We start from the raw sequence: 25,703 nt of genomic DNA on the forward strand, positions 1-25,703 counted from the left end.
TACCTTCACAGAAGATATCATCTGCTTCATCAGAGACAGCCAGATCCTCCTCTTCCATGTGCATCTTGGGCATGAGCTTGCCAAACAACTACTGAATTGAATGATAAAGCTGCTTTTAGTACTACAGCAGGGCTGTTTCCGTTCACCAGTGACAGCGGCTTCCGCATCTGCACAACTCAAAACAGCCTTATTTACATGAACATGATAGCCTGTCTTGTTTTCCTCTCTGCCCCACCTTGGGTGTTACTTTTGAGATCTGAAGCAGGGTATTTCTTAATGGGTGCAGGAAGTTGAAAAAAGAGAGGCAAAGTGTAAGAAAACACATGTTGAATTCACTTCACCACATCAATCTACTCCTAAAAGGGCTCCGAAGAAAAGAGTTGACTTACGTGCATTGTTTAGAGGAAGGAAGTGTGGCTAGGTTAATTCTGTAAAGTTCTGTAATGTTAAGAAGCTGGCACATGCAAAGAGAAAATGATCAAGTGTATTCAGCAGCGGAGCAAGCCAATCCGACGCCTGGGGTGGTGCGCGTGCCCTGCTCCCAGGGGTGGGGCCAGCCACCTGCGGGGTGGGGAAGGTGGGGCAGGATGCTTTGTGGGGCCTCCAAGGAGTCTGCCTGCCTCCTCCCACTTAGCTACCCTAAGCTGGGGGGGAGGCAACGGGTGGACCTTTGTGGCAGCGCGGAGCCTGCGGGCGCCCAAGCCACCGCATCACTCCCAGGAGAGACGCGTCACTTGGGTGCGCTGCAGGCCCTGCGGTGAGTAGCACCTGGCATTTTGTCACCCCCCTCAGTGGTGACACCTGGGGCAGCCGCCCCCACCGCACCCCCTTCATCCGGCCCCTGAGTGTATTGCCTTATGTAAGGCCACTTCCATGCTATGGATTTCCCACATGGAAGGCATCCCATTGTATGAAATGGCATGCAATGTGTACCTGCCCTTTTTGTGGCATGTAATTATGCTGGGAAACTACATGGACTTTTCAAGGACTTGCCATGAAAAAACTAACCATGCCATTGTCAAGTGACAAGCTACATTTGACTTGCAACTTATTTACTACATTGTTATAGCGCCCAGTTCTTATCAAAGAAAATAAACACGCAAGCTCCAGCGAACAGAATATTATTTAGCATAACTGTCTGTTCTATTAGGCAGATTCTTTTGCAAGAACTGCCTTGCAGAGTAAATCCAAATTCCAGCTTCTCCAACTGGATGCCTCTTGTTTTTCCAGAATAACCCGGAGCAAAATGTAAGCTACACCTCTGAGATTCACAGTTACTTTCCATTTAGCTATCATAATCTGTTGCAATTTATTGCCTAGAGGCTGGATAGCAAAGTTGGCTGCAGCGCGGTGCTGACAATGTCAAGGTTGCAGGTTTGATCCCTGTATGGGACAGCTGCATGGCCTAGACAATCTTCAGGGTCCCTTCCAACTCTACAGTTCTATATTGTATTATGATTTTTGTAAATTGCCCTGGAAGCTCTGCTGAACTACAACCCTACTTCTGTTTCACCTACCAATTGTAAATCATGGTCTGTCCATCTAGACGTTACACTAAAGCACAGTTTAGCTTCTATAACCCTGGTTTAGTGTATTATCTGAATTGGGTCTGCAAGTCATAGCTGTGGCAAAATTTGAATCAAGGTTTTCCAATACACTGTCCACTGGCCTCAACTTATGCCTTTGCATTTCTGATTAATGCTACAGAAACTGTACTTTAAAATTGCCATGGTGACACAGAAGAGCAATGAAAGCATATTCCTTCTTTGTTCAGCACTGTGCAATGCGCAGACAGTGCACATCATTTACAAATGTAGTATAAGAGATATATTGCGCTTAGCCATATAACACTGTTTCTGAAGCATTAAAGAATGGCTCTTTCCTTCTTATGCCACTCAGTTTTTCCCTTGGATTTAAATTTGTTTCCTTGCACACTGCTTTCAAAGCACTACGTCCAGATGCCTTGACAGTCCTTGTTTCTTTTATTTTCAGGAATTAAAAAGCATCAAGAGGCTGTTTTCTTTCGAGAAAACAACTGTCACCTAAATGAGCACACAAACTAGCCTGGTGATGAATAATAATGACTCAACCTTCACTTCAAAGGCCCCTAAGAGAAGTTTCTCTGATTGCCACCCTTTCACCACTTAAATGGCATCCTACGAAGTATATTCCAAAAATACACGAGGAGGATGCGGGATGTCTTTATTTGAGATGAAACATGGTTTCCCATTTGAAAATTATAAATAGATTGGTTAATGCTGGCCCCTTTTTATCCTTGTTCTGCTCATTTCATTAGTGACTGTAATTTGAATCCTAGCAACTTTCTCTTTTGTCTGCAGCAACAAGTACTATGAGGTTGTAAAGTCAAAGTAAGCGGGGGCGGCGGTCCCAGATACAAGGCTCTTAGTGCTCTCTGACAGTGGCTTTTCCTCTTTTTTCTTGCATCAGGAATGGCAGCAGAACATTTTCACTTAGGTGTGTTTATGTATTCTGTTATAGCCTACCCATGCAACAGGCATGGGTCTCTTCTCCTTTCTCCCAACCTCTTGCAGGTGCTTAACCATTGCTACAAGGTGAGCCAGCAAAGGGGCTTACGCTCGGTGACTTTTCCTCTGGTTGCATGTTGTCCACACTGCCCTAGGAAAGTTCAGTCCCCTCCTCTTGCAGCCTGATTAATTGAACACACACACACACACAATGGGAAACGATATGTCTCTAATTACAGGGGGAGGGGCAATTATATTAGCAGAAGTACAAAGAGGAAGTAATTAATCGGGCAGAAACCAGGGGGAGGAACCTTTTAAAAAGAAGAGAAAACAGTGAAAAGAAACTCCCAAACCTGTGGAGTATTTTCTAATGTTTCATACTTTTTTTAAAAAAAGAAAGAAAGAGAAGTTGAGTTTTCTGTAGCAGAGGAAAAATATAGAACCATCACTGGGAAAACAAAGCCTGATTATACAAAGATGGTGGTTTCTTAGGTGAAAAGTACTTGGGGAAAGTGATGGGAAGACACCCCCTTGGCTCCTGTATCCTGTGCAAGGCAACCAGTCATGCTGCCCTAAATCTACCTCTGACAGTACCCTAAACAAAAAGAAGTCATCATAAGGCTCTTAAGAACTAGGTTGCACATTAGATTTACTAACAGTCATAAGAGCAACCCTGTTCTTCATGGATGCTCTTCAACCTATAAGCTGAGAAAGCTGGAGGAGAATCACAATCACCTGTGCAGAGAAAGAAGAGCTGCTGGCATGCACACACACCCCCAGCACCTGTTCTTTAGCTCCTCTTATTTATTTTTAATTGCTATTTCGCTCCCTAAAAGTTGGAAAGGGAAAGTCAAGGAAATTGGCCTCTAAAGGGAAAGAGGGGGGAGGTGAAGAATGGATGGTGAAAGATCAGTGGGTCTTCCTTCCTTATGTATGTGGACATGGTCCCTTCTGGCTTTCTCTGCCTCTAGGGAAAATAGCTTCCAGAACAGGCAGAATGACATCATCACTTCATTCCTAACAGTAAGAAAATTCCCAAGACTCACGTCAATTTGCTTGGGTAGCTGGAACAAAATTTTATATCTCAATGCACTCTGCATGTACACACATGGTATACATTTAGAGAAATCTAAGGACAAATGCAATTATATTCCCAATGGCACATGACATAAATAAGCACGGTGCCTCCGGGGGGGGGGGGGAAACTGATTGGTCATTAAAAAATATATATGCTTAGATGCTTCAAAATATGCTTCCATTTAAACGTTTTAAGACAACATCACTCCATTTTATACATATTCTGAATATTTTGCCCCAGTGTCTCCAGGACCTATACTTTGTTACTATGTATTATTTCTTTAGAAAATGTATAGTTGCTATGTATTATTTATTTTAAAAATGTTTACTCAGCTTTTCCATTTGCAAGGGTTCTATGGGGGGGGAGAGAGAATGATTAAAAACATCAAAGCAATAATAAAATATGACAGTTGCTGTATCTAAAGTTTATTCTCAAATCACAAAAAACAGATGCAGCTCAGGTAAACTCCCAGCCTGTAAAAAAAGGGACAAACAATGCAATCCTATACTGTACACACATACTCAGAAGTAACTCCCCTTATTTTCAGTGTAGCTTACTCCTGGGTAAGAGGGTATACAATAGAAGTCTAAATATTTATAAAAACAATTTTTAAAAGGTTCAAAAGCACACTTCTGAGAAGACCACATTCTTACCCAGATGGTAAGAAACGTTATAGATGTGAGACCACAACTGAAAATTCTCTATTAGCCTAACAGACAATTCAACTTCTGTTGAAGAGACTTGTGACTGGGCCTCAATGGTTGGAGAGGTTCATATTGGGGCAACACATACACTGGAGCTGTAAACGACTTCAAAAGTAAGAACCAGCAACATGACAGTCTAGAAACCAATATAATTCTTACAGTATTGCAGTTATTCCCAGCAGCGAATATCTGCCTCATGAGTTCTGCATCAACTGAAGCTTCTGAATTGTTCCAAGGGCAGACTCACATAAAGTTCAATGCAGTATTTCAGTCAGGGTCTCACTTTTTCAGGAAGGCAGAAAGCTGGGGCAAAAAGCTGACAGATCATGTTCCCAACCATTTCTTCCACTTAAAAATCTAGATGTTGACTTGGCTCAAGGAGATGACTCTCACCCAGAACAGGTTATTCCATTAATTGTCTAGTTTTAAGACTACCCACCATGAACTACTCCGTTTTGTCTGGATTAAGTCTCAAAGTTGCTAATTCCAGCCCTCATGCTGTCATTCAAGGATGACACCACCACATCTGGTACAGAAGAAAAGTAGAAATAGAGATCCCACTCAAAAACTGCATGTGACCTCTCATGGTGGCTTATATAAATATGAAGTCCCACAAGAAAGTTACTACAAGATCTTTACTACAAGTACCAATACATTCTGGAATCTTCAGGAAAGGTAGGAACCATAGAGCCACAGCAAAACACTGCCAACCAAGGATGTCATATGAGTAAGTATCAAAAGCTAGTAAGAAGTCCCAGATAGTCAACAGAATCACTCTTCCTATCTATCTCCTAGTGAAAATAAACAAGGACAACAGCTCAGTGGCAGAGAAGATTTGCTGCATGCCGAAGTTTCCAGGTCCAGCCCTCAGCATCTACAAGTAAGGTTGGTGTCCTAATCCTCACTGCTGGACAAAAAACTAAAACCCCCAGCTTTGTTTCTGCCAAAGGCTTTAATGCAAAAATCAGACTGGTACATGGGCAAGCTATAAGACAAGGTGCAGGAAATATTCAAGAGGTTTAGACTCATGGCTGAGCACATGTTAAGACAACGATGCAACAAGTGATGTTCCCCTGCACCTTCCTTTCGAAAAGCAGAGTTAGCACAACACAACACAGCAGCTGGAGAAGTAAATGGGCACTCATTTGAGAGGGTTGGGTCTGCAAGGTTTGTCCACACCCATGTCTCCATGTCCTTGGAAATGGAGGAGGTATCAGTACAGGTGCAACATCTGATTTCCACTCATAGTCACCTCCTCAGAAGAAGGCTTCTCACTGACAAGAGGAGAGGTGGTCCTTGTAGTCTTTGCCCCATTCCCACATTTGTACTTGACTTCCAGGTAGTTCTTAGGCAAAACGTTATTTCCCTATACTTGCCAATACTTGCTACACCCAATGTCAGCTTTGTACAGAAACTTCTGAACAATTTCAACAGCAAAGTTTCCTTCCTTTTTCTCAAACCACAAGATAAAGAGGGCACATGGGAACGGAACCCACGGGGAGGAAAAGCTGACCACAAGCAATGCCCACCCAGCTCAACTTCCACTCTGATAATATGGCCATGGTGCATCACATAAGCAGGAAACAGCTAACATCCAAGGTCACAGCAGAGTTACTAAAGCAGGATTGCTCCACTCTCAAGGGTATGAGCAGCGAAACTGCTTCTTAAATATATACTGCAAAATACTATTTTGAAATATTGTGAAGTAAAGGGAAATTCAGAAATGGCATGGTCATCCCCACAAATGAAAGTTGAAAACAGGAAAGTGTTCATATTGTGGTTCTTTTCACACCTAGCCCTTCTTTACCTCAAAGAGGTGAGATGTTTTACCTTTAACTAAGTACAATGATGCAGGAATGTGTTGGTTTGGTGCCCACGAAAGAGAAACTGGTACTGATTTATTGAAGGGAAATAAAGTTCATAGATTTCTGGACAATGAGCCCATTTCCCTTCACATTCTTTGATTTCCTTATTTGCAGACTCCTCAACCTTGGCACTTTCAGCTCCACACTCCAACCAACTGAGTTACTGACATTTCTACAGCTTTAAGGGTGGTAATTCAAAAAACAACAACAAGAACACAGCGTCAACTTGGAATTACACCTGTTTAAGTCCATCAGGTCTTTTCTACTGTTTCAATCTTAGCATTAGCCACAAAGCATTAGAAATGAATACTATAGCCTGTTCAAAGAATGGCTGGTCATGCAATCTTCCTTTGAACTTGACCATAAAAACTCTCAAAATGGCTCTCAAGCTGCGGTTGGGGATAGGTGCAAGCTTTGCAAAGAAGGCAGGGGTCACAATTGCGGAGACTCTGACAGAGATCATTTGCTACAGAAGGAAGCACCCACTGTTCCTCATCTCTCCCCCCAAGTACTTACATAGTGGGTGCAAGTCCAGATAGACACTACAGGGCTTATCACCATTTATCTCCTGAATGCTCTTCCATTCAAACAAGTTGCCACTGCCTGGTTTCTGCCTCTGGCACTACTGCTACCAATACTCCCTCAAGGCACAATGGAAGGAAGAAAAATATGCAATAACACTCTTGGGGACACCTGTGTTGGACATTGTTAGGAGTCATGGACAGCATCTCAAAATGGAACCCATGGGAAGAGCCACAGCTCAGTGACAGAGCATCTGCTTTGAACACAGAGAATCCCAGGTTCATTCCCAGGCATCTCCAGGTAGAGTTGGGAGAGTTCCCTGCCTGAAACCCTGGAGAGCCACTGCCAGTCAGTGTAGACAGTCTGATTCTATACAGGGCAGCTTCCTATGTTCCCAGCTCTATAAAGTCATTAGCATTCTGTCTGTGGTGGCCATGTTTCAATGACATGATACTACTGTCTCATCCATTAGGACAGCTGCAAAAGAACCTGCAGTGGCCCAGTCTTCTCCTGGCTTTGCATGACTGATATAATGCAGTAGTAGTAGTAACAACAACAACAACAACAACAACAACAACACCAACCCCAAACATACCAACAATTGCATTCCCCTCCTCTAAACAATATTTACTTAAGTGCTATTATTTCATACTCTTGAAAATTCTCAACTCAGTTCCCTCCAAGGCCTATTAGCAAAGGGATTATTCTCATATTACATGCCTATCAACAACATGTACAGTAAGAAAAATGTGAGCCAGAGATCTTACAGCCTGTTACTTCACAAATAATTAACAAGTTGTTATAGCTGCAGCGCCACAGGATTTCTAAATTGACATGTAACCAGAGCCTGGCTACATTGCAAGGATTTCACAGTGACAGCTAAACTGATTGAGAACATTTTTTCTTAATCATCCTCTCCCCCCTCCCCCCACTAAGAATCATGAATCCAACAGTTTGGGTAGCTGTCCAACATCAGCTGTCTGGTATAAGCTGTGAGTCTCATAATTAGGGATGGAGGAGATATACACACATACCAAACAAAATTTGGATGACCAGTCTTGGAGGCAGCTTACAAGGGATTTCACTGGATTTTGAAAATATTTGAAATAAATTAAATCCACCATCAAATTGTTTTACAGTAGTTAATAACCCGATCTTAAAAAGGAAGCCTGCAGTGGCAGAAGTAGACACAGTGTAAGAAATATGAGACTGATACAGTGTGAAAACAGTTGAAAATTTTGTACCCAACACATGAAATACATAGCATTTTTAAACCATGGAAATGCAGATGTGATTGCAAAGAAGAAATGAAGAAACAAAAAAGCTGAAGCAGACTTTATGAACAGGAAGTTACACTTTTCCATTTCAAAACAGCTGTCATGATGAGAGCAGAAATGAATTCAATGAAATGTTTCACAACAGCATCTCACAACAGGAAAGAGATATTGGGGTTGAGGCAGATGCAGTCAATGAAAATGTCGGCTTGGACCAGCCAGTGAAAAAGGCAAACTCCAAAATGGGGGTTAGGTAAGAGTCAAAATGGAATGTTCAGCCCTGCAATGCCCTCATCTATGGCGCAACCACATTTGAATTTTTGTGTACCATTCTAGTTGCCCCAACTCAAAAAATATATTGTAGAGGCATATGGTACAGAAAAGAGCAAGAAAAATGATCAGGGAGTTGGAGCAACTTCCCTATTAGAAGAGACTGCAGTTTATATCCCCAAAGAGGAACATAATAGTGGTTTATAAAACTGGGCATCATGTGTGGAAATGGCAGACAAAAGAAAGTATACATCAACTTAGGTAAATGAGTTTACAATCCTAGACACACTTACCTGGAGAATGGCCCAATGGAACTTACTACTGAACAGACAAGCACAGGATCGTGCCATCTCTGCTGCAAGTTGTGGCAATGACCACTAGCTTAGATGGTTTTAAAGGGGATTAGACACATTCATAAAGAGCAAGTCTTTCAACAGCTATTAGCCATGAGCATTTTCTTGGAGGCAGCTGGCTGGTCACAGGTGTGGGAAACAGAATGCTAGACTCGTTGGATCTCTGGGACTCTTATGTTCTTATGCTCATAATTAAATTTTGGAATAATATTGGTTCATGGCATATGCGTGAATTCAAACACACATTTTATCCCTTAATAGTTGCAACAATAAGGGATAACTTCCAGATGTAAAACAGCTGCCTTAGACCAGAATACCCCAAACAAGTTTTCATATTATTTAAAGGAAAGAGTTTTGAATTAATGCAGTTTATATGTTCATATGTGAGCCATTGAGAAGGCAATCCTATACCCAGTTATCCAAGAGTTAAGTCTCATTGTGTTCACTACGACTTACTTCTGAGCAGAAGGATTGAACTTCATGTTAATTAATATCAGGTAGAGCAAGTGAGGAACCTGTGGACCATCATTGTCAGTGGTCAGGGACAACAAGAATTGCAGTCCAGTAACATCTGGAGGGTCTGTTTCACCTACCAATTGTGAACCATGGTCTGTGCATCTAGACTTTACACTAAAGCACAGTTTAGCTTCTATAACCATGGTTTAGTGTGTAATCTGAATTGGATCAGCGAGTCAAAACTGTGGCAAAATTTAATCAAGGTTTTCCAACACACTATCCGCTGGCCTAAACTTACCCACTTAGGAAGCAGAGAATCATCAACAAATATACAAGCACATCTGAATCAGTGTAACACTTTGTTCATTTTGATAGCTAATGGAAAGAGAGCACAGACACTTATTTTAATTCTGCATGACCTGGAAACACCAAATATGGCTACAGCACCAGAATTCTAAGTTTCGTTATGAAAATAGAAAAGGACTACTTGTAATCTTGCCGTAATGGATTTGTTTCCAAAAAATACAGATCTTTAATTAGTCCTTTTAAACATTTAGCTCATTTAGAAACTTAAGAGCTACAATTCTCTATCAAACTTGACATGCGTGCAATTATGTTCTCAGCGGATAAAAATGTGCCAGCAGGAAGATCCGTTCTCCTAATGTAATGCATCCCTACCACCCAGGAATCTGAAGCTCTCATCAGAATTCATAATCCCCAAACATGAAGCCCATGTTTTCATAGTTTCAGATTTGGAGCTCTTGCGAGGATTTGAATAAAAAAACAGCTACTTCCGAAACATGACATCAAGCTCAGACCATGAATATGTGACATCTGCATTTTCTCTCAGTTGCTCATAGGTTTATATTTCTTATTAAGCCTTAGCTAAGATTAGAGAAAGCTGGCTCATATTTCTAACCTGACTAAATAATGTCCTAGTTGCAATAAGAACCACAGTTCTACATTTCTTTATTATTGTTCCATTGCCATCTTTTTTGCTTTTTGAAGCCAGTGTGGCGTGCAAATCTATGGACTGCACCTTACAAAATGCCTCTTTCATCATAATTCTACAGCTGTTTGTAATAGCAGACAAAGGACCAAATTCTAAACATGAACATAAGTGCCATCTATCTCAACAATATTCAGTGCAAACAACTGGTTGATGAAGTAACGGTTTATTAAATATTCAAACAATTTACTTCCATTCACCAGATTCAGATTGGTACAGTAAGGGTATGTGTGAAGCATAATCTAATTTGGGGGAGGAGACACTATCTTATCCATATCCTTAATAGGTTTCAAACAAGAACTGGAATGCCTCTTATCCACTTTCTATATCCACAAATTATTCTGAAACTTGTTCAGAATTAAATTATCTTGAACCCTTTTGTATTTCACTAATCTTCCTTTCAGTAGAAGTTAAGACCTTGGTGAGAGCTCATTCATTCATATTTTACATTTCCCCTTTCCTGTCTGATAAATGAGTGATACAATGTTGACCCCATTATGTATTTGATTCTGTTGGGGGCTGAGTTTGAATTGCAGGGGATAGAACTGTCGGTAATGTTATATTTATTCTTTTGCAGAGCAATAAATGCTACTTAATTAAGGATCAGAGAATTCTCATGTTGTGGAACAGTTGTAGTCTTTGAAATGTTAACCACTGAAAGACTCCACACACCAGAAGTTGTGCTGATCTTCATGGCACTACACCCCTAACACAGATCCACCATCCTCCACATACAGGATTTTATTATTGGACAGACTAAATATTTAAGTCAGATAACTTTTTAAAAAAAATAAAAAATCTCATTTCAGAAATTTAAATTTTGCTATTTTTCAGAAATTAGAAAACTTCAGGCTAATGTGTACACATTAGCGGTTTAACACACAGTGCGGTTGTTTCCTTCCATTACGTTCCTAGTCACATTCTTACCTTGCTGTACACACCTGAGAGGGAGCAAGGGTGTCTTCAAGCAATGTGCACTACCTGATTTGTTTCATCACACTCACAACTTCCCCAACTCCTATTCAATGAAGCTGTGGCTGGCACATTTGCTGCCATGCGTGCCTGCACAATGGCTGTTTGAAGTGGCCCCCACCTCAGCTTAATTGTGGCTTACGTTTTCAAATTGTATGGAAGCTGGCTGGAGGGAAAATGCATCAAACAGGGATATTGATAAAAAAAATGGCAGGATCTGTACAGATTGTGCCTAACACCACATGAACTCAGCTTCAAACACCAGTGGTGGGAGCACACTGGAGACATTGTAGAGAGTAATGTGTACACAGCCTAAAACAACGTTGTCAGTGTAAGGTGTTATTCTTCCCACAAACTATTCTTGTCATTGCATGGCTAGCCATAACTCATTGGATGCTGCTTATGATGTCACCAACAATCAGTAGGCCAACATCCATGTCCAGGGTCTGCTATTTTTTAAAGGAAGAAAAAAAAAAAAAAAAGATGAGCAGCAACAAGGCTATCTCTATTGATTGTGTGTCTTGACTACACCTCTAATTATCCCCATAACCGGAACCATTTTAAAGCTACCTCCACAGACCCTAATTCACAGGAGGCTTAAGAACTGGCCACCTGCCAGTCTTTGGCATCTAAACTGCCCATGACAACTCCTGGGTTGAGCTGCAGCCAACTGGCTTGGTTTAACCCTGACCAGCTATTTTTCCCACAGAGATCCATTTGTACGGAGACATTTCTTCATTCAAATGATGGAGCATTAGAACATTTGCTGTACAACTTTCATCTAACCACTCCTGGAGATGAAAGGTATACACATATGAGAAGAGAAGTCACCTTATGATGTTCCAACAAAGAAGAATAGAATAGAATGTATGCCATTTGTGTTCCAATACTCCTGAAATGCACTTTACTGTAGAATAAAGCAAGGTTCTTTCTTTGTCTTCTTTTATAGTAAAAACAACCTGCTTCTCCATGGTGTCAAGGCAATGTTTTGAGTGGGGCTGAGATTACTTTTAAAGGGGTGATTGAGGGTGGAAAAATGGCTTGGAAGATGGTCCTTAACTCTTTCCCACCCACTGCTTCCTTGCTCAGGTTGCCTTCTAGCTTTCAACTGCATACTTATGCTTTTCTTATAATGCTCCATTTTATTAGCTAAAAGTAACTAATAATATTTTTTATATTAAGGAACAATAACATGCCCATCATATAAATGATAAAAATAACTTTGATTTATTTTACATAGCCTTGTAAAACCTTTTTTTAAAAAAAAACACACAAACCATTTCATTATCTCCAAAATAAGGCTTTCGGAGCTACAACAATATTCCGCCCCCCCGCCCCCCCGATAGTTTGAATGGTGCCAGACCTGGATCTTGAAGAAGCCCCCCAGAATTTAGGTTTCAGTTCTACAAATGCAAAGCCATGACTTCATACTCCCAAAGGAGATAATCAGAATGTTGTGTTGCTCACTAGATGAAATGTTCCTGACCAATGCTACAGCTCTATGGAAACTTTCCTGGAAGTTAAGGTCCACTAAAATTATGAGACTTGCTTCTGAGCAGCTATGCACTGTGAGATCTAAATGCCTGTGTACTCTGCACTTTTGAAGCCCAAATATTTTCTTTTAGCAGACTATACAGTTGTTGCTATTCTTCATTCCTGAAGCAGCTACATTTCTGCAAGGATATGTGTATATATACCCTGAAATGTTCAGTATGTATTCCCGTTACTATATTAGAAGTGGGGCTCCACAACAAAATGTTGCAGTGCATCCCTGGTGTGCATGTGTTACCAGAGCCTGTGGTTGAGGGGGCCTCAGGATTGCGGAGGTGGTTCTCCCTCTGTACAGGAGCAGTGGCACCCAGTAGTTCCCTCCTGTATGTGATAAGAGTGCCTTCTCAGTGGGTTGCTCAACATTTGTTTTCATTAAGAGAACCACAAGTCCCCTTACTGTCAACTTCGCCAGCTCTCTTCCCATCTTCTCTGACACTAAACCAATCTTTCTCCACTCTGCTCTTCCCTCCCACTTTCTAGCATGTCATCTAAATCGGGGCTTGTGGGCAAGCTCTTTCTTTGCTAGGCATGAATGGAAACAAATGCTTGTTCTTGGTTATAGTTCATCATCACAAAGCAGTGCCACCCACCCATAACTCAGATGGCCACTCCAGAAGGACACCATGGTTGATGGTATCAAAAGCTGCTGAGAGGTCAATGAGAATTAACAGGCATGCATTTCCCCTATCTCTCTCCTAGCAGAGGTCATCATACAGGGTGACCAAAAAGTCTCCATGAAGAGAGAAAGGGTGCTCAGGGGCGATTGTGTCAATGGCCCGAGCCATTTGGATGTTCCAGAGGTTGGCCAGGGCTTTGACAGGAGTGCCAGTCATATTAGCTGGAAAATTCATGAAAGCCATCTGGAAACCCATTGATCCTTCAGCCTCTGAGAGTAGACCATCCTAATAGATTCCCCACCTCTGCAGAGGGGGGAAATGTGCTGAAAGCTTTGGCTTAGCTCAGTGTGGTGTCACAGCAAAAAGGATCTGGTAGGAGCAAGCTCTTATCTAGGAGCCTGCACATGGTTCTGCTAAGCCATAGTTTGGCACAATGTGAACATGCAAACCAGGGCTATGTAGCTACTTCCACTAAAAAGGATCTCCACACACCTAGTTTAGCATTCCTTGTCCATGGAAGCAGTTGTGTGTGGTCTTATTCTCCTCTAACACCACACTATTCACATTAGCTAAAACAAACACATCAAATGCATAAATTAGTTTCAAGAGTTTATTTTCCTCTCTGGCTGAAAGTGCAAAGGCTTAGTAAATGGATTAGTAAATTTATGGGCTTGCACTCCCCCCCCCCCCCAATATCTTAAGATAAAACAGTACATTGGGTAAGCATGTTGTATTATATATGTGCTTTATTATACTGTATGTTTGATTTTATATTCTCTTCCATTTCCCTTCTTTCAGATTATTCATGAGATTTGCCTTAGGCTACTCAAAAGCAATAGCCTAAACCCCCATCAGTGTAAAAATGTTGAGTTCTGCACCTAAGAAAACTAGTCACTAAAAGGACAATGATAGAGTTGGAAAGGTGTTTTGTCACATAAGAAAGGGGACTATAAGCCAAACTAGAAATTCCTATCGATCTGGATATAAATAAATGAGCTCCAAGAAGGTTGACAGCTATCCTAAGTGAAGTTTCACTGTGAAAGATAATTACTCAACTCCTTTTTTTGTGTTAAAAGTCATCTTTCAAATAACTGTGAGTGCAAGAAATAGAGAAGTAAAACTTCTGGAAATTTTGAAACTATGGGGGGGGGGGACAAATTTATTTATTTTTTTACAAATAAAAAAACCCCAGAAATTTCAGGGGGATGCCTAGTTTTGTATAAACAAAATTATGAATATATCCAGTTCAATACATATTTCTTCTGTGGGCATTTGTTAGACCTCATTTCTCACCCAACATTTCAGATTTTTCTTCTTAAGCTTTGGCATACACAACAGTTCTTTTGCCGTTTCTGCTCTAACACCTTCTGATATTTTTATTCTCCAGCAAGACTGGACAATAAGCTGCTTTTTTTAAAAAAAACAACCCACAGAAGGGTATCTTCTATGCCAATGAGGAATAGGTGATAGGTTTGACCAGAAGGGAGGACCAAAGCCAGAATAACAGCAGAAGCAGAATATTTAGCTTGACTGTCTCCAAATCGAACCAAAGGTCTTTGGAAGAAGACAAGCAGCAATTCATGCTCTTCTTACAAAGATGCCCGCATCCTCTAGGTGGAGAAATCAATCTTCATTCTGACAGTTGTATATGTCACAATTACCATTCTCTATTGTTTTGATTGATTAAAAAAAAAACTTTAACAGCATCTCAATCATTCTAAAAAAAAATTGCTTTTCATAGACACTTTTTCCAGTGTCCCCCAATTTTTTTCCACTGGAAAACATGATATAAAGTAGTTAGAAATAAACAAGGAGGCAAAATTTACCTGTTTCTTTTTTTACCCTTCCCCTGTCCTGGCTACCACATCTCTACTGATAAGTATGCTGGCTCATCTATAACAATCTGTCGGGCTATGACCTATGTAATAGCTAGTAAACATAAATAAGAAGCTAGACCACAAAGAATATAAAATCTTCAAATTAAATAGCAGACATGTGCTAGCTTTTTCTCCTCTCCATAAAACCTTCTAGAGATGAAAGAAGATGACATGTCCTAAATTATATCAGTGAAGAACAAAGGCAGCAGACGCAGATGCTACACCACAGCAACTTTTGTTTCCTTCAGGCATTTGAAGCTCCTAGGCTTCCAAGCAGATGCTGTTTATAGCACAGCTGAAAATTGCTGAAAGTTTATATGAATGGAAGCTGAGATGCCAAACCACCAACTTGGAATGTGAAACATTTCCACCACTGGGGAAAGCAGTCACCCTCTCAATCTCAGTTACTTATTGCACCATATATGTACTCCAGGAAAAGGCAAATGAATCCAAACTCAACAGGTTTCTTCAGAAATTTAGAAGAGCTATAGCAAACTCCCAATTGATCAGGCTAACTGATGTACATACTACATCCACAATCACAGGCACCACGTCTCCTAATACCATTTGCTGATGAGAAACAAAGGAAATGCCTATTGCCATCATGTACTGCCTGAGGATTTCCCATAGGCAGCTGGTTGCCCACTGCGGAAAACAAGATGCTGGATTACTGATAGACCTCTGATCTGATCCATCACAACGTTCATGCAAGCCACTGAGCTGAAACTCTTCTTTCTGCATAGCCCAGCCACTTCACCAACATAACTTCACCCTGGGCTCTGTTTCTTGGTCACATTAAATTGTAACAGGACCTAGGAATTTTCATACAGTTGCCTCTGTTGCCATTTTGCTGTATATTTTTGGAACAAACACATAATGAGTGCAAATGAAACCTGACTCAACACTGGCCTTTCTACCATTCATAAAGTTTTACTATCATTTCAAGAACAAAGCACTGTCTTGTAAACCCTATATATCTACAGATTCTTCAAGGCATATAGATGTTCAGCAATGAAACAACTGCTTTAGTGATCTTTATTCACATCCATGGCTCATATTTTATTGGAATTCCCCTATTGCTTTCATCTGTCACAGCAAAAAAGAGATCTTGCAGCAGAACCCAGGATTGCCTCAAACCAAGTGGGATGGCAAAGTAATTTTGCATAGCACCGTATCCATTTTCTTTCAAGACAAAAGTTTTGGAAAGTGTCCCAAAAACTATGGAAAGAGGTACATATGCAAACAGGTAGAAATGGCAGAATATTATTCTTTATTCGTTTTATTTATATACCGCCCTTCCTATCAATGGAGACAAGGGCAGTGAACAATGTAAATAACAGCACTTGTACAGAATGATTAGAAAACTAAAATAACAAAACATGATACAGCAGCACAACAAAACTGTTAAGACACAGAGGAAAAAATATGTCTCAAAACGAACAAAAATGTTTTCAGTTGACATCTAAAACATGACAACATAGGGGATGATCACACAGGAAATTCCACAGTTGAGGTGCTTGCTGCCACCAAGAAGCACCCATCTCAAGTCATCACACACCACGGGTCATGTCCATTGCCAGGATCTTAAGCAGGATCTCCTTGGTATTGGAGGAGCATTGGTATTGGAGGAGGCTGTCCATTAAGAGCATGGGTTCTGGACCAATTATAGGGCATTATACACTTGTGCCAATGGTTCGAACTGGACCCAGTAACTCACAGGCAGAGAGTGCAGTGTTTTAAGGATTGGGGTTATATGAACCCACCTAGCTGTCTGCAACAAGTAACCAATGGGCAAAGTTTGAGTCAAATCTTTCCAACCTAGGTCTCAGTAATACACAGCAGTTTACAAGTAGCTCCTTCATCAGCAGTCATGCTGCAACGGAGTGTTGTTTTGTTGTAGACTGACCTGATGTTCACTAATAGCACCATCAGATGGGAGGGGAGGTTGGCCTGACTACCCAAGGCTTGCTGGTTGGGGAAAGACAGAGTTTCCAGTGTCTTGTAGTGCTATGCCTGAGATGACTAAATAAATAATCCTTGGCCATGCTGGCTGGGCCTGATGGAAATTGTACCCAGAACATCTGGAGGGCTACAGATTCCCTATCCCTGATCTAGAACTTCAGTGCTGCTTGTAGCGTGGTTACTGCTGGTGAAGTTCCTGTGTCATCCTTGAACATCTTGCAGTACCACCTCTTAAACGAAAGCACATTGCAGCCCGATGCTATTGCATTTCAGGAGTATAGAGTTGCATTACCACTGGTGCAGTGGTAGCCAAAAGGCACTTACAGCAACATGAAACTGAATCATTGCGAGTCCTGCCTTGGTCCACCTCTCCATGCACCTTCTCTGCCTACATTTCAAGGCTGTGTGTGGTGCGAACATTGTGGGGGGCCAGCTCAGTGCTACTAGCATGTCCTGCTGCAATGGGAAAAGGTTTTTGGATGCTACTGCAGCAATCATTGTGTTGCTATGCACTGAAAATTCTACCTCAGGACACCCTCATGAAACTGGGAGCCCTGCTGTAGTGCAATCATAGTCATTCTCTGTGCCAGACAGACTTATTTTCTTTTTTTGCTGGACTCTGGGCATAGCAAATGTTTTATCGCTGCATGACAGGGGAGCAGTGACTATGTTCCCACTATATTCCACTACATCAATCACCTTTTTCCTCCCATTGTGTAGCTTTTATTCTTTGCTTCTCACTTTTGGCATGCCATGTCAGATACAAAAGAACTCATTTCTGGAGCCTAGTCACACTGCCACTTAGTGGACAATGTAGATTAAAAAATATTAAAGCTTCCTTCTTCCTCTGCCCTAGTTTATTTTTCTTCATGACACACACACACACACACACACACACACACACACACTTTGTTGTATCTAACAAATAGAACCAACACATTATTACAAAAGCACCATCTAAATAGATGTCATCATCACAATAACACCCTGGTGTGCAAGTTCATTTGTAATGGGAAGGAACTCAGCCTCTATCTGCAGTGAGCTCTAAAGCGTGTCCACTGCCTGGCTCACGAACCACAGTAGTGCTAACAGCAGTTTTCTTTGTTCAGTTAGTTTTGTGTGTGTACTGGTGCATTCACTTCATGGGGCCGTTCTGCCATCACTATGTGTTCCTTGGTTCCATGTGTGCATGTCTAATTTACAAACACTGTTAGTGTGCACCACCATGAATGATACCACATACGTTGTTGGGGTGTCTGCTGGTGTTGGTATATTTTTTCCTGCTTAAAATGCTACCATTTTACTGATCATTTTTATTGCAGGAAGTACATAGGATCCTAACTACATTATGCTGCTTTTTGGCATAGCAGGGCCTCAGGAATGCCCCTTAAGCCTTTGGCATTAAACAGACCTCAATGGTTTTGGTTTTAAATTGCCCTTGTTCTTTGCCTTCTGAAATATCTGAACTTAATACTTCGGAAGATTTGCTCCATGTATATATAGCCGTCCTTGAATATAGATGTTTTGGCATCTACTGTATAACGGAGGCACCACATCAAAGCTTGTGCCATCACTTTTTCCTTTTCTGAATGTAATCTACTTAACTAGGTCAAATATATATGGCAGAAAAATATGTCACCCATTTTACAGAAGAGTGAGCTAGCCACTGGAGATTTCAGCAAAAGAGCAAATGTCACGCTATCCAGTTGACTGGGTGGAGAATGCACTGAGTCAATTTACATACTGCTGTTTTTGTTTGTTTCCCAAAGATATTAAAATAGATCAGCAATGCACTTTTTCACCGTGGGTGAACTAAATTAAAAGCACCAACCTAGAATTTAAGTGACAGCTGTGTAAACCCAGCAGTTCTCCATAATTAGATTCTTTAGTGATCTGAATTCTATATGATCTGAATATAGCACAGAGGCTGCCTGTGACATGCAAATGCTGTAAAAATATATCATAATGATATTTCCTGTACCATTTATAAACCTGAGCTTATGTGTAACATGATAAAACATAATAGAAATGCCTTAAAACGAAGAATGATTATCTGAATTTTAAATGCTAAAATTTATCACTACACATGGTTCCTCTACACTACAGTTTCACTCAACCTCATCTGCAACTGAGCCATTCACTAATTTAAGCCCCCTAGACCCAACGTCAAACAATATTATATCTCTGGTTAATTTTCTTTTTGTTGGATGCTGACATTTAATGTTCTATTTGGTTCTCTGGTACATTAACTTTGATTGTGTTAGAAGAGCATTTCAGTCATCGTGTCTCTGCTGTGTACCACAATTTGTATAAAATCCTACAATTCTAATGAATTCATAAAAGAAAGAAAGAAAAAACAAAAGCCTTTTTTTCTAGCATAGGAAGCTGCACGATGCCAACTTAGACTGTGGTCTGATTTTGCACATAATGCTAAGCTAAGCTATGGATTCTTCAGACTATGATTTGTTTGAATGTGAAAATCCAGCCCACCAGAGTAACAATACCAACAAACTATGATGTGGTTTGTTGCCGGCTTAGGAAACATGACTTGCTTTAACTGTGGTTTGGCAGTATGTCTGAGCCCAACAGCTTTGCTTAACCATGGTTTGTTTGTCCACCCCACAACAGGCACCTATCAAGCTACAGAGACATACAGCAAGAGGATTGTGAAAACAAATCAAGCTTTGAATAAACAAGTCATGCTTGCTCATCTGTCAGATGACTCATGGTTTGTGAAGCAAACCATGGTTGTAACAAATCATGGATTAGCGTAATATGTTAATATAAATTAACATATCTCTAACATATATATGAAGTAAATAAATAAAGCATGGTGATCCAAGACCCATTCCAGCAGGATACCATGATCAGGGATACTGGAAGTCACAAAACATGTGGCAGAACCAACAGAGACAAGCTCTTCCTGTCCACCTCCTGGTATAAGCATCTTTAACAGAGCAAACAATGCTATCTCTGTCTTGTTAAAAGACTTGTGCTGGCTCTGTACTAGCACATAAGTTCATTCAGGCACCTCCTCAGACCTGAAAGAGCTAGGAAAAGCACAGCCCTTTTCCTAGTACTTTAAGGCCACACAGTTGCAATAGATCTGCATTTGGACCCCATTACAGCTGGCTCTCCTTCCCCAGCCTATCAAGGCTGCAAGAGAGAGCAGCGGTAGTATGTCTCCTGAAAGAGACAGACAAGTATTCTAGCACAATCAAACCCTTGCAGAGGGTTCTATCCAATGTAGCACTATGCGACTGTTCCATCAGCACACAAGGATTTCTGCTTGTGCAATGAGCCCTCTTTTCTCTCTCCTTCCCCTAAACCTGATCTGGGGGTTCCCTCAACCCTCTAGTGAAGGTGTGCAGAAGGAGACCCAGAAAAGTGTTGTTGCACAAGAGGAAATTCCTGGACGGATGGAGCGTGGTAGTTGAATACTGCCCATACTTTCCAGTTTATTTTAAATAATGGAATCTCTCCCCACCACTGCCCTCCCTCCCTGCCTTACTGCTGCAACACTATAGCCTGAAAGCATGATGGGATGATTTGTTTGGAAGGTATTCGTATATCTTCATTCGCAACTGTAGCTGGGGAGTTGTGTGAGTTGAAACAAAGTTAAGGTAATTTGGAAGAGAAGAACAAGAAAGCAGGAATGCTAGCTGGTTTTCCAGTCATTTAAACACACCAGGGAACAAAATGCAAGTACTGTACATGAGGAAAGTGAAACTTGTAGTGAGACTCAAAAAGGAAATGACAGATAATTTAGGTGTGTTGCAACATTTAGCTACACACCAAGTTCTCCCCATATTGCATACTAAATATCACTTCAGGGAAGCCAACACCATGTTGCAGGAATATATGAGAAACTCTTATTGAGCTGCTATTCTTGTCAATGAGTTTCCCTTTAGCTAGACGGCATATTCATCCTGTAAGCTACCCAAAGGGTGGTAAAAGCTGTTAGTCTGTGTTGTCATAGCAACCACCCTATGCACTACTTTGGGTTCAAGAGAATCTAAAGTAACAAAGCCTATTCAACGGAGGCTGAATGCAATGTGAGCAGCCTTGTCAGAGGAAGGAATGCTTCTAGGGAAAAAGAGAATGATAATGGCAGAATCTGCAAAGTCAAAAATGCACACTTTAAAAGGAACCCAACAGAAATTGTGACTCGCCAAACTGACCACAGTCCATCCAGCCCTGCAATGTGGCCTGCCATTTCATAGTCCTAGGCAGAAAGTCCATTGTGACTTGCCATACATTGCTAATGGGCTGCATTTGGCTTGATGGGGCAAAGAAAGATTATATACAGGCCCATTTTAAAGTCTCCATTTTGTTTATTCGGAAATAGTTAAAAGGGGGGGTGAGCAACAATGAACAGTCAATGTGCATTATTTTAGAAGCTGATGACAACTCATATAGGCCTAAAGGATCTACTTCATCAACAAAAACTGTGCCTGTCCGGGCTCTCGCTGAAATATGAAAATTTGCAACTCCCAGCTCGAGTTCTGCTAAAGATGATAATGCTCAAATCAGATTGGTGCATAAGGCATAGTACAGGTTACAAGGTTCAGCAGGTACACAACAGGCAAGAATACATGCCTCAGGACTAGCAAACACATTGATCCAACAAGCAACATGCCCCCTGCAGCTTCATTTTAAAGTAGGGGGCAGACACAGCTATTTGCGCAGCAAGCATCCTGAGTCCTGGGACTGGGCAATCAAATGGGCACTCCTCTGAGCAGCTATGCAAGGCTTGTTCATGTTGCCACTGCTGGCATTGGAGATGGGGTGGATCAGACACCCCTCCTGATGCCCAATTTCAGCTCCTCCATCATGCTAGGAACCTCCCCTGGGTCCTCTGGCTGCAATTCTCCAAGCTCCTCCCTTTCCTCCTTGGCATCTGACCATCTCCACAGGGCTCATGACAACACAGATGAAATATGATGGTTGAAGAGTTCATCTGTGAGTTTGGTCCATCCTAAGTAGCTTCTATATTAAAATAAAAGGGCACATAGGGAGAGCTGCTTTATACCAGGCCAGCTTTTTACTGTCTGCTCTGCTTGACATCAGATTCTTCAACCTTTCAGGCTTGGACCTTTCCTCATCAACTGATACCTGACATTTTCAGCTGGAGGCACCAGGGACTGAACCTGCAACTTAACTGCATTCAAAACATGTGCTGTGGTCCCTCCACAGCCTACATTTGTCACATTTGCATTCTTCTTAGAAGTCTTCTATTACATGTTTCTCTGACGTTTCTGGGTTACATGTTTGGAAATCAATGAAACTGCAGCCAGCGCTGCGGTTCCAAAGAACTGAGGCTTTCTTTATAAAGCAGCCAATCCACACCCATCCACCCACCTCGCTGCCCTTCCATCTCAAGGGTTGCAAGACCCCAAAGTCTTTTCAGCATCACATTTAACCGTGGATAAGTAGGTTAATGCTGGTTCTTGCAATTATTGTATATTTCACAATATCAACTCAAATGATTGCCTCAGGCTTAAGCCAGGCTGTCATGGCAAATAACCTGCTTTCGCTCATCAGCTACTGCCTCATTTACAGTTTTTCACTTGTTGTGTGCATTAACCAGCTTCTCAAATCAAAGGTGCTGATGTCCCTCTCCACCAATCTTGTTCCAATATTGAAGAAAACAACAACAACAAAAACATTTGTCTTGTTCTCTTCATGAGGGTTTAAGACTGTCATGCGGCATACAGACTGATCTAAAATAGCCATCCTTTGGTATAAAAAACATTACAGCCTAACTCACTGTCCCCTTGCCAGAGGGGCAGGAAGGATGACAGGTTATCCATTTATTAAACATGCACATAGCTGCCTGTCTAAAGAGTTTGAAGAACCTGTGTATCTTCATCAAATTAAGGCAAAAGGAGGGGGGGGAATTGTGCCTTGAATAATAGTTTTGTGCTGGAGCGCTGCTACTGACTTCACTGGGATGTGGGTCACTCATTTTCAGCTCATCACTACCCAACTTGGTAATACATTTTACAGGGCTTTTGCCATGTCTTGAGGCTTGATCCGGTCACCCTTCACAACCTCCCCATCACCTCTATGCATGCATGAGAATTTTATGCCACCAGCCCTTCTCTCAGCAGCCCTAAGAGAAGCATAGCTGGCTGCACATACATACATATTATCCATTTGGATAAGCAGTGATCTGCATCAGACCAGCACAGGCCACCTGTGTATTGTGGGTACCCACTGATAAAAGTGGGCCTGATGCAGAACGCCCTTCTGTCTAAAGTTGGGCTGTGGAACCTGTTGCCTTGCAGGTGTTGTTGGCCTATAACTCCTATCACCTCCCCATACAGTTGTCCATAAGGGTTGGGGCTGATGGGATTTAGAGTCCAGCAACATCTGAAGGGCCACACTTTCCTCTTCTACTTCACAGCTTCCTATTTCCTATTTTGTAAGGAAATAAGAAAATAAGGAAGCATGCATCTTCCAGCATCTTCTCATCTCTTGCCAGCATCAACCATGGTGTGGCATGTTTTACACTGTTGCTAAACTTGGTTAGCAAACTGAATTTGAAGCTAATTGTATTAGTTTTCCCAAGTGAAGGATGTGTGGGGGAGAGGAGAGGAGCCCTGGGTTAAGAGGTCAGTAGTGTGATGTGACATTTGCACCAGGCCTGGAAATATATTCTGTTAGCAAAGATAAAAAAAACTCCACTGAAATGGAGTGCAGTGCTAAAAGCAGAGAGGTCTTCACCTTTTGGTGAAGTGTAGCAGGGCTGTTGCTACTGTTATTTTGTTTTCTGATGGAAACTTCAAGTGCCATCAGCAGACTTTGGCAGTGGGTTTGGTGGGGAAAGAGCACTGCAAGCATTAGGAGTAAGCCAGAGAAACACCAAGGGGCTTACTTCTGAGTAAGCATGCATAGAATCAGCCTTGCTATGATCCAAGCAAGAACCACGGGTTTCCATTTCCTCCTATTTTCGATAGGAATATAGGAAAGTGCCTTATTTGGAGTGGTCCATCTATCTCAGTATTGATAACACTGACTCTCCAGGGTTTCAGGCAAGAGTATCTCCCAGCCCTATCTGCATGCAAAGCAGATGCTCTGTCAATGAGCTACAGTCCTCCCCAAACTTTTTTATGTGACCGCAAAAAATCCAGGGGGGCTGTATTGTATGAGGGTTGCAATTAAATTCTATGCAGAGTTAGCCAAACCTAATTCTGCATAGGACCAAGGTGGTGGCTTGTTTCCATTGGAATATAAATTATTGGCCTCAGAGAGCCCGATCTGCAAAATGGGTACATGTTTCCATGCTTGATTCCTTAAGAACATGTAGCATATATTTGTGTTTGTGCATGTGACTTAACCTGCACACTACAGCTGTAGTCAGCTAGTTGTCATATGCCCCTTTCCTTGCGCTTGTGTCCCAATTGAAGTCTGAACTGTGTAAGGATTATCTGTGTTACCTAAGCGTTATGGATGGATGGATGGATTTGGTGGCAGGGACTTTCTAAGCACATCAAAAGCCATACACCTCAATATGGCTTTCTCTGTAAGCTCCACACTCAGGTACATGGGCTCTACCCCTTTACTGCTCACCTGTGTTTTGGGTGCATGGCTTTTAAATGGTTTCCATGCTGGATAAGTCAACCTGGATAAGTTCTTGACAAGCAGAAGAACACTCTGCTAAAGAATCCCAACTAGTCTTTAAAATATCACACAAGGCTTTCAAAGGCATGAATGCAGCAACTTATTTACTAGAATTACACCCTAACAGTCCAGGCCTAATCATCAGGGGCAGCCCGACCTGTTTCACTACCTAAGGTGAAAGGGAAAGGTGTAGCTGGGGTTGTGTGGCTTAGGTTTTTTGCATGGCTTCCAGGTTCAGGTGGCACCCATGAGGAGAAGCGGTAGCAGCAGCAATATTTCACGAGAGCTTGTCAAAACCTGTCGCTGCCCCTTCTCCTTGCTTCTCTGGAGCCAGATGGGGTGGCAGTGGGTGGGGGCACCCATGGTGGCACTGTCCCAGTGAGGTTCTGCCACCTCCGGCAGCTGTTTCAATGTGCCTCATGGGTGGGCCAGCCCTGCTAATCATTTATCGGTTTAGACTACTTAAGCACAATGAAATCATCTGAAAATGTTTCCCTGATTCAACTGTCTTCCTTGTAAAGTTAATGAGGGGCAGGGAATGGGCATTTAATTAATAGATATTCAATTAATTGTGTGACTACCCAGCATGTTCTTCCATGCTGTAAAGAAGCTGAGCCACTTCATCAAGTTAGCTAATGGAATTAAGTTCCATTGTGCAGACAAAAAGGCAGTCAGTAATGGGGGTTGATCAGGGAGGATCTGCTATGAAACTAATGAAGTTGAAGTTTCAGGGCCCATAATCCCAGAAGGGGCCCAGTCACAAGCGACTTCAGCCCACATTGCTTTTTAAAAATTGCTTTAAAAAGTGCATTGCGCATGTATATAACATTTCCCTAATTTTCATCCCCCCTTTCACGGAATCACAGAATAGTTCGAAGGGACCACAAGGATCATCCGGTTCAAATATTTCACCCCACATGGGACTTGAACCCATGATCTTGAGATTAAGAATCTCATGCTCTACCAACTGAGCTATAACTCAAAAACTATAAGGCGTTGGAAATTTTCGTTCATGCCAGTGACTTTGACATGTGAGATAATCCAGTACAGTACAGCAATTTAAAGATGTACAGTAGTAGCT

The 25,703-nt window shown here is 41.6% G+C and overlaps 1 protein-coding gene across 3 annotated transcripts in view; it reads right to left on the bottom strand.

Annotated features, from left to right (window-relative positions):
• Window positions 1–25,703, bottom strand: part of RIPOR2 (RHO family interacting cell polarization regulator 2) — a 105,463-nt gene that overhangs the window by 79,478 nt on the left and 282 nt on the right. Inside the window, exon 1 of one of the 3 annotated variants that reach the window (XM_079983742.1) lies at window positions 4–530. The exons of the other annotated variants lie outside the window; for them this stretch is intronic. Within the exon in view, the coding sequence (XP_079839868.1) occupies window positions 4–73 (70 nt within the window). The 5' untranslated portion in view covers window positions 74–530. Of the gene's footprint in view, window positions 1–3; window positions 531–25,703 lie in introns of those variants that run through there. 3 annotated transcript variants of the gene reach the window in all.

The sequence above is a fragment of the Podarcis cretensis genome (assembly GCF_951804945.1).
Source record: "Podarcis cretensis genome assembly, chromosome: 7".
NCBI lineage: Eukaryota > Metazoa > Chordata > Lepidosauria > Squamata > Lacertidae > Podarcis > Podarcis cretensis.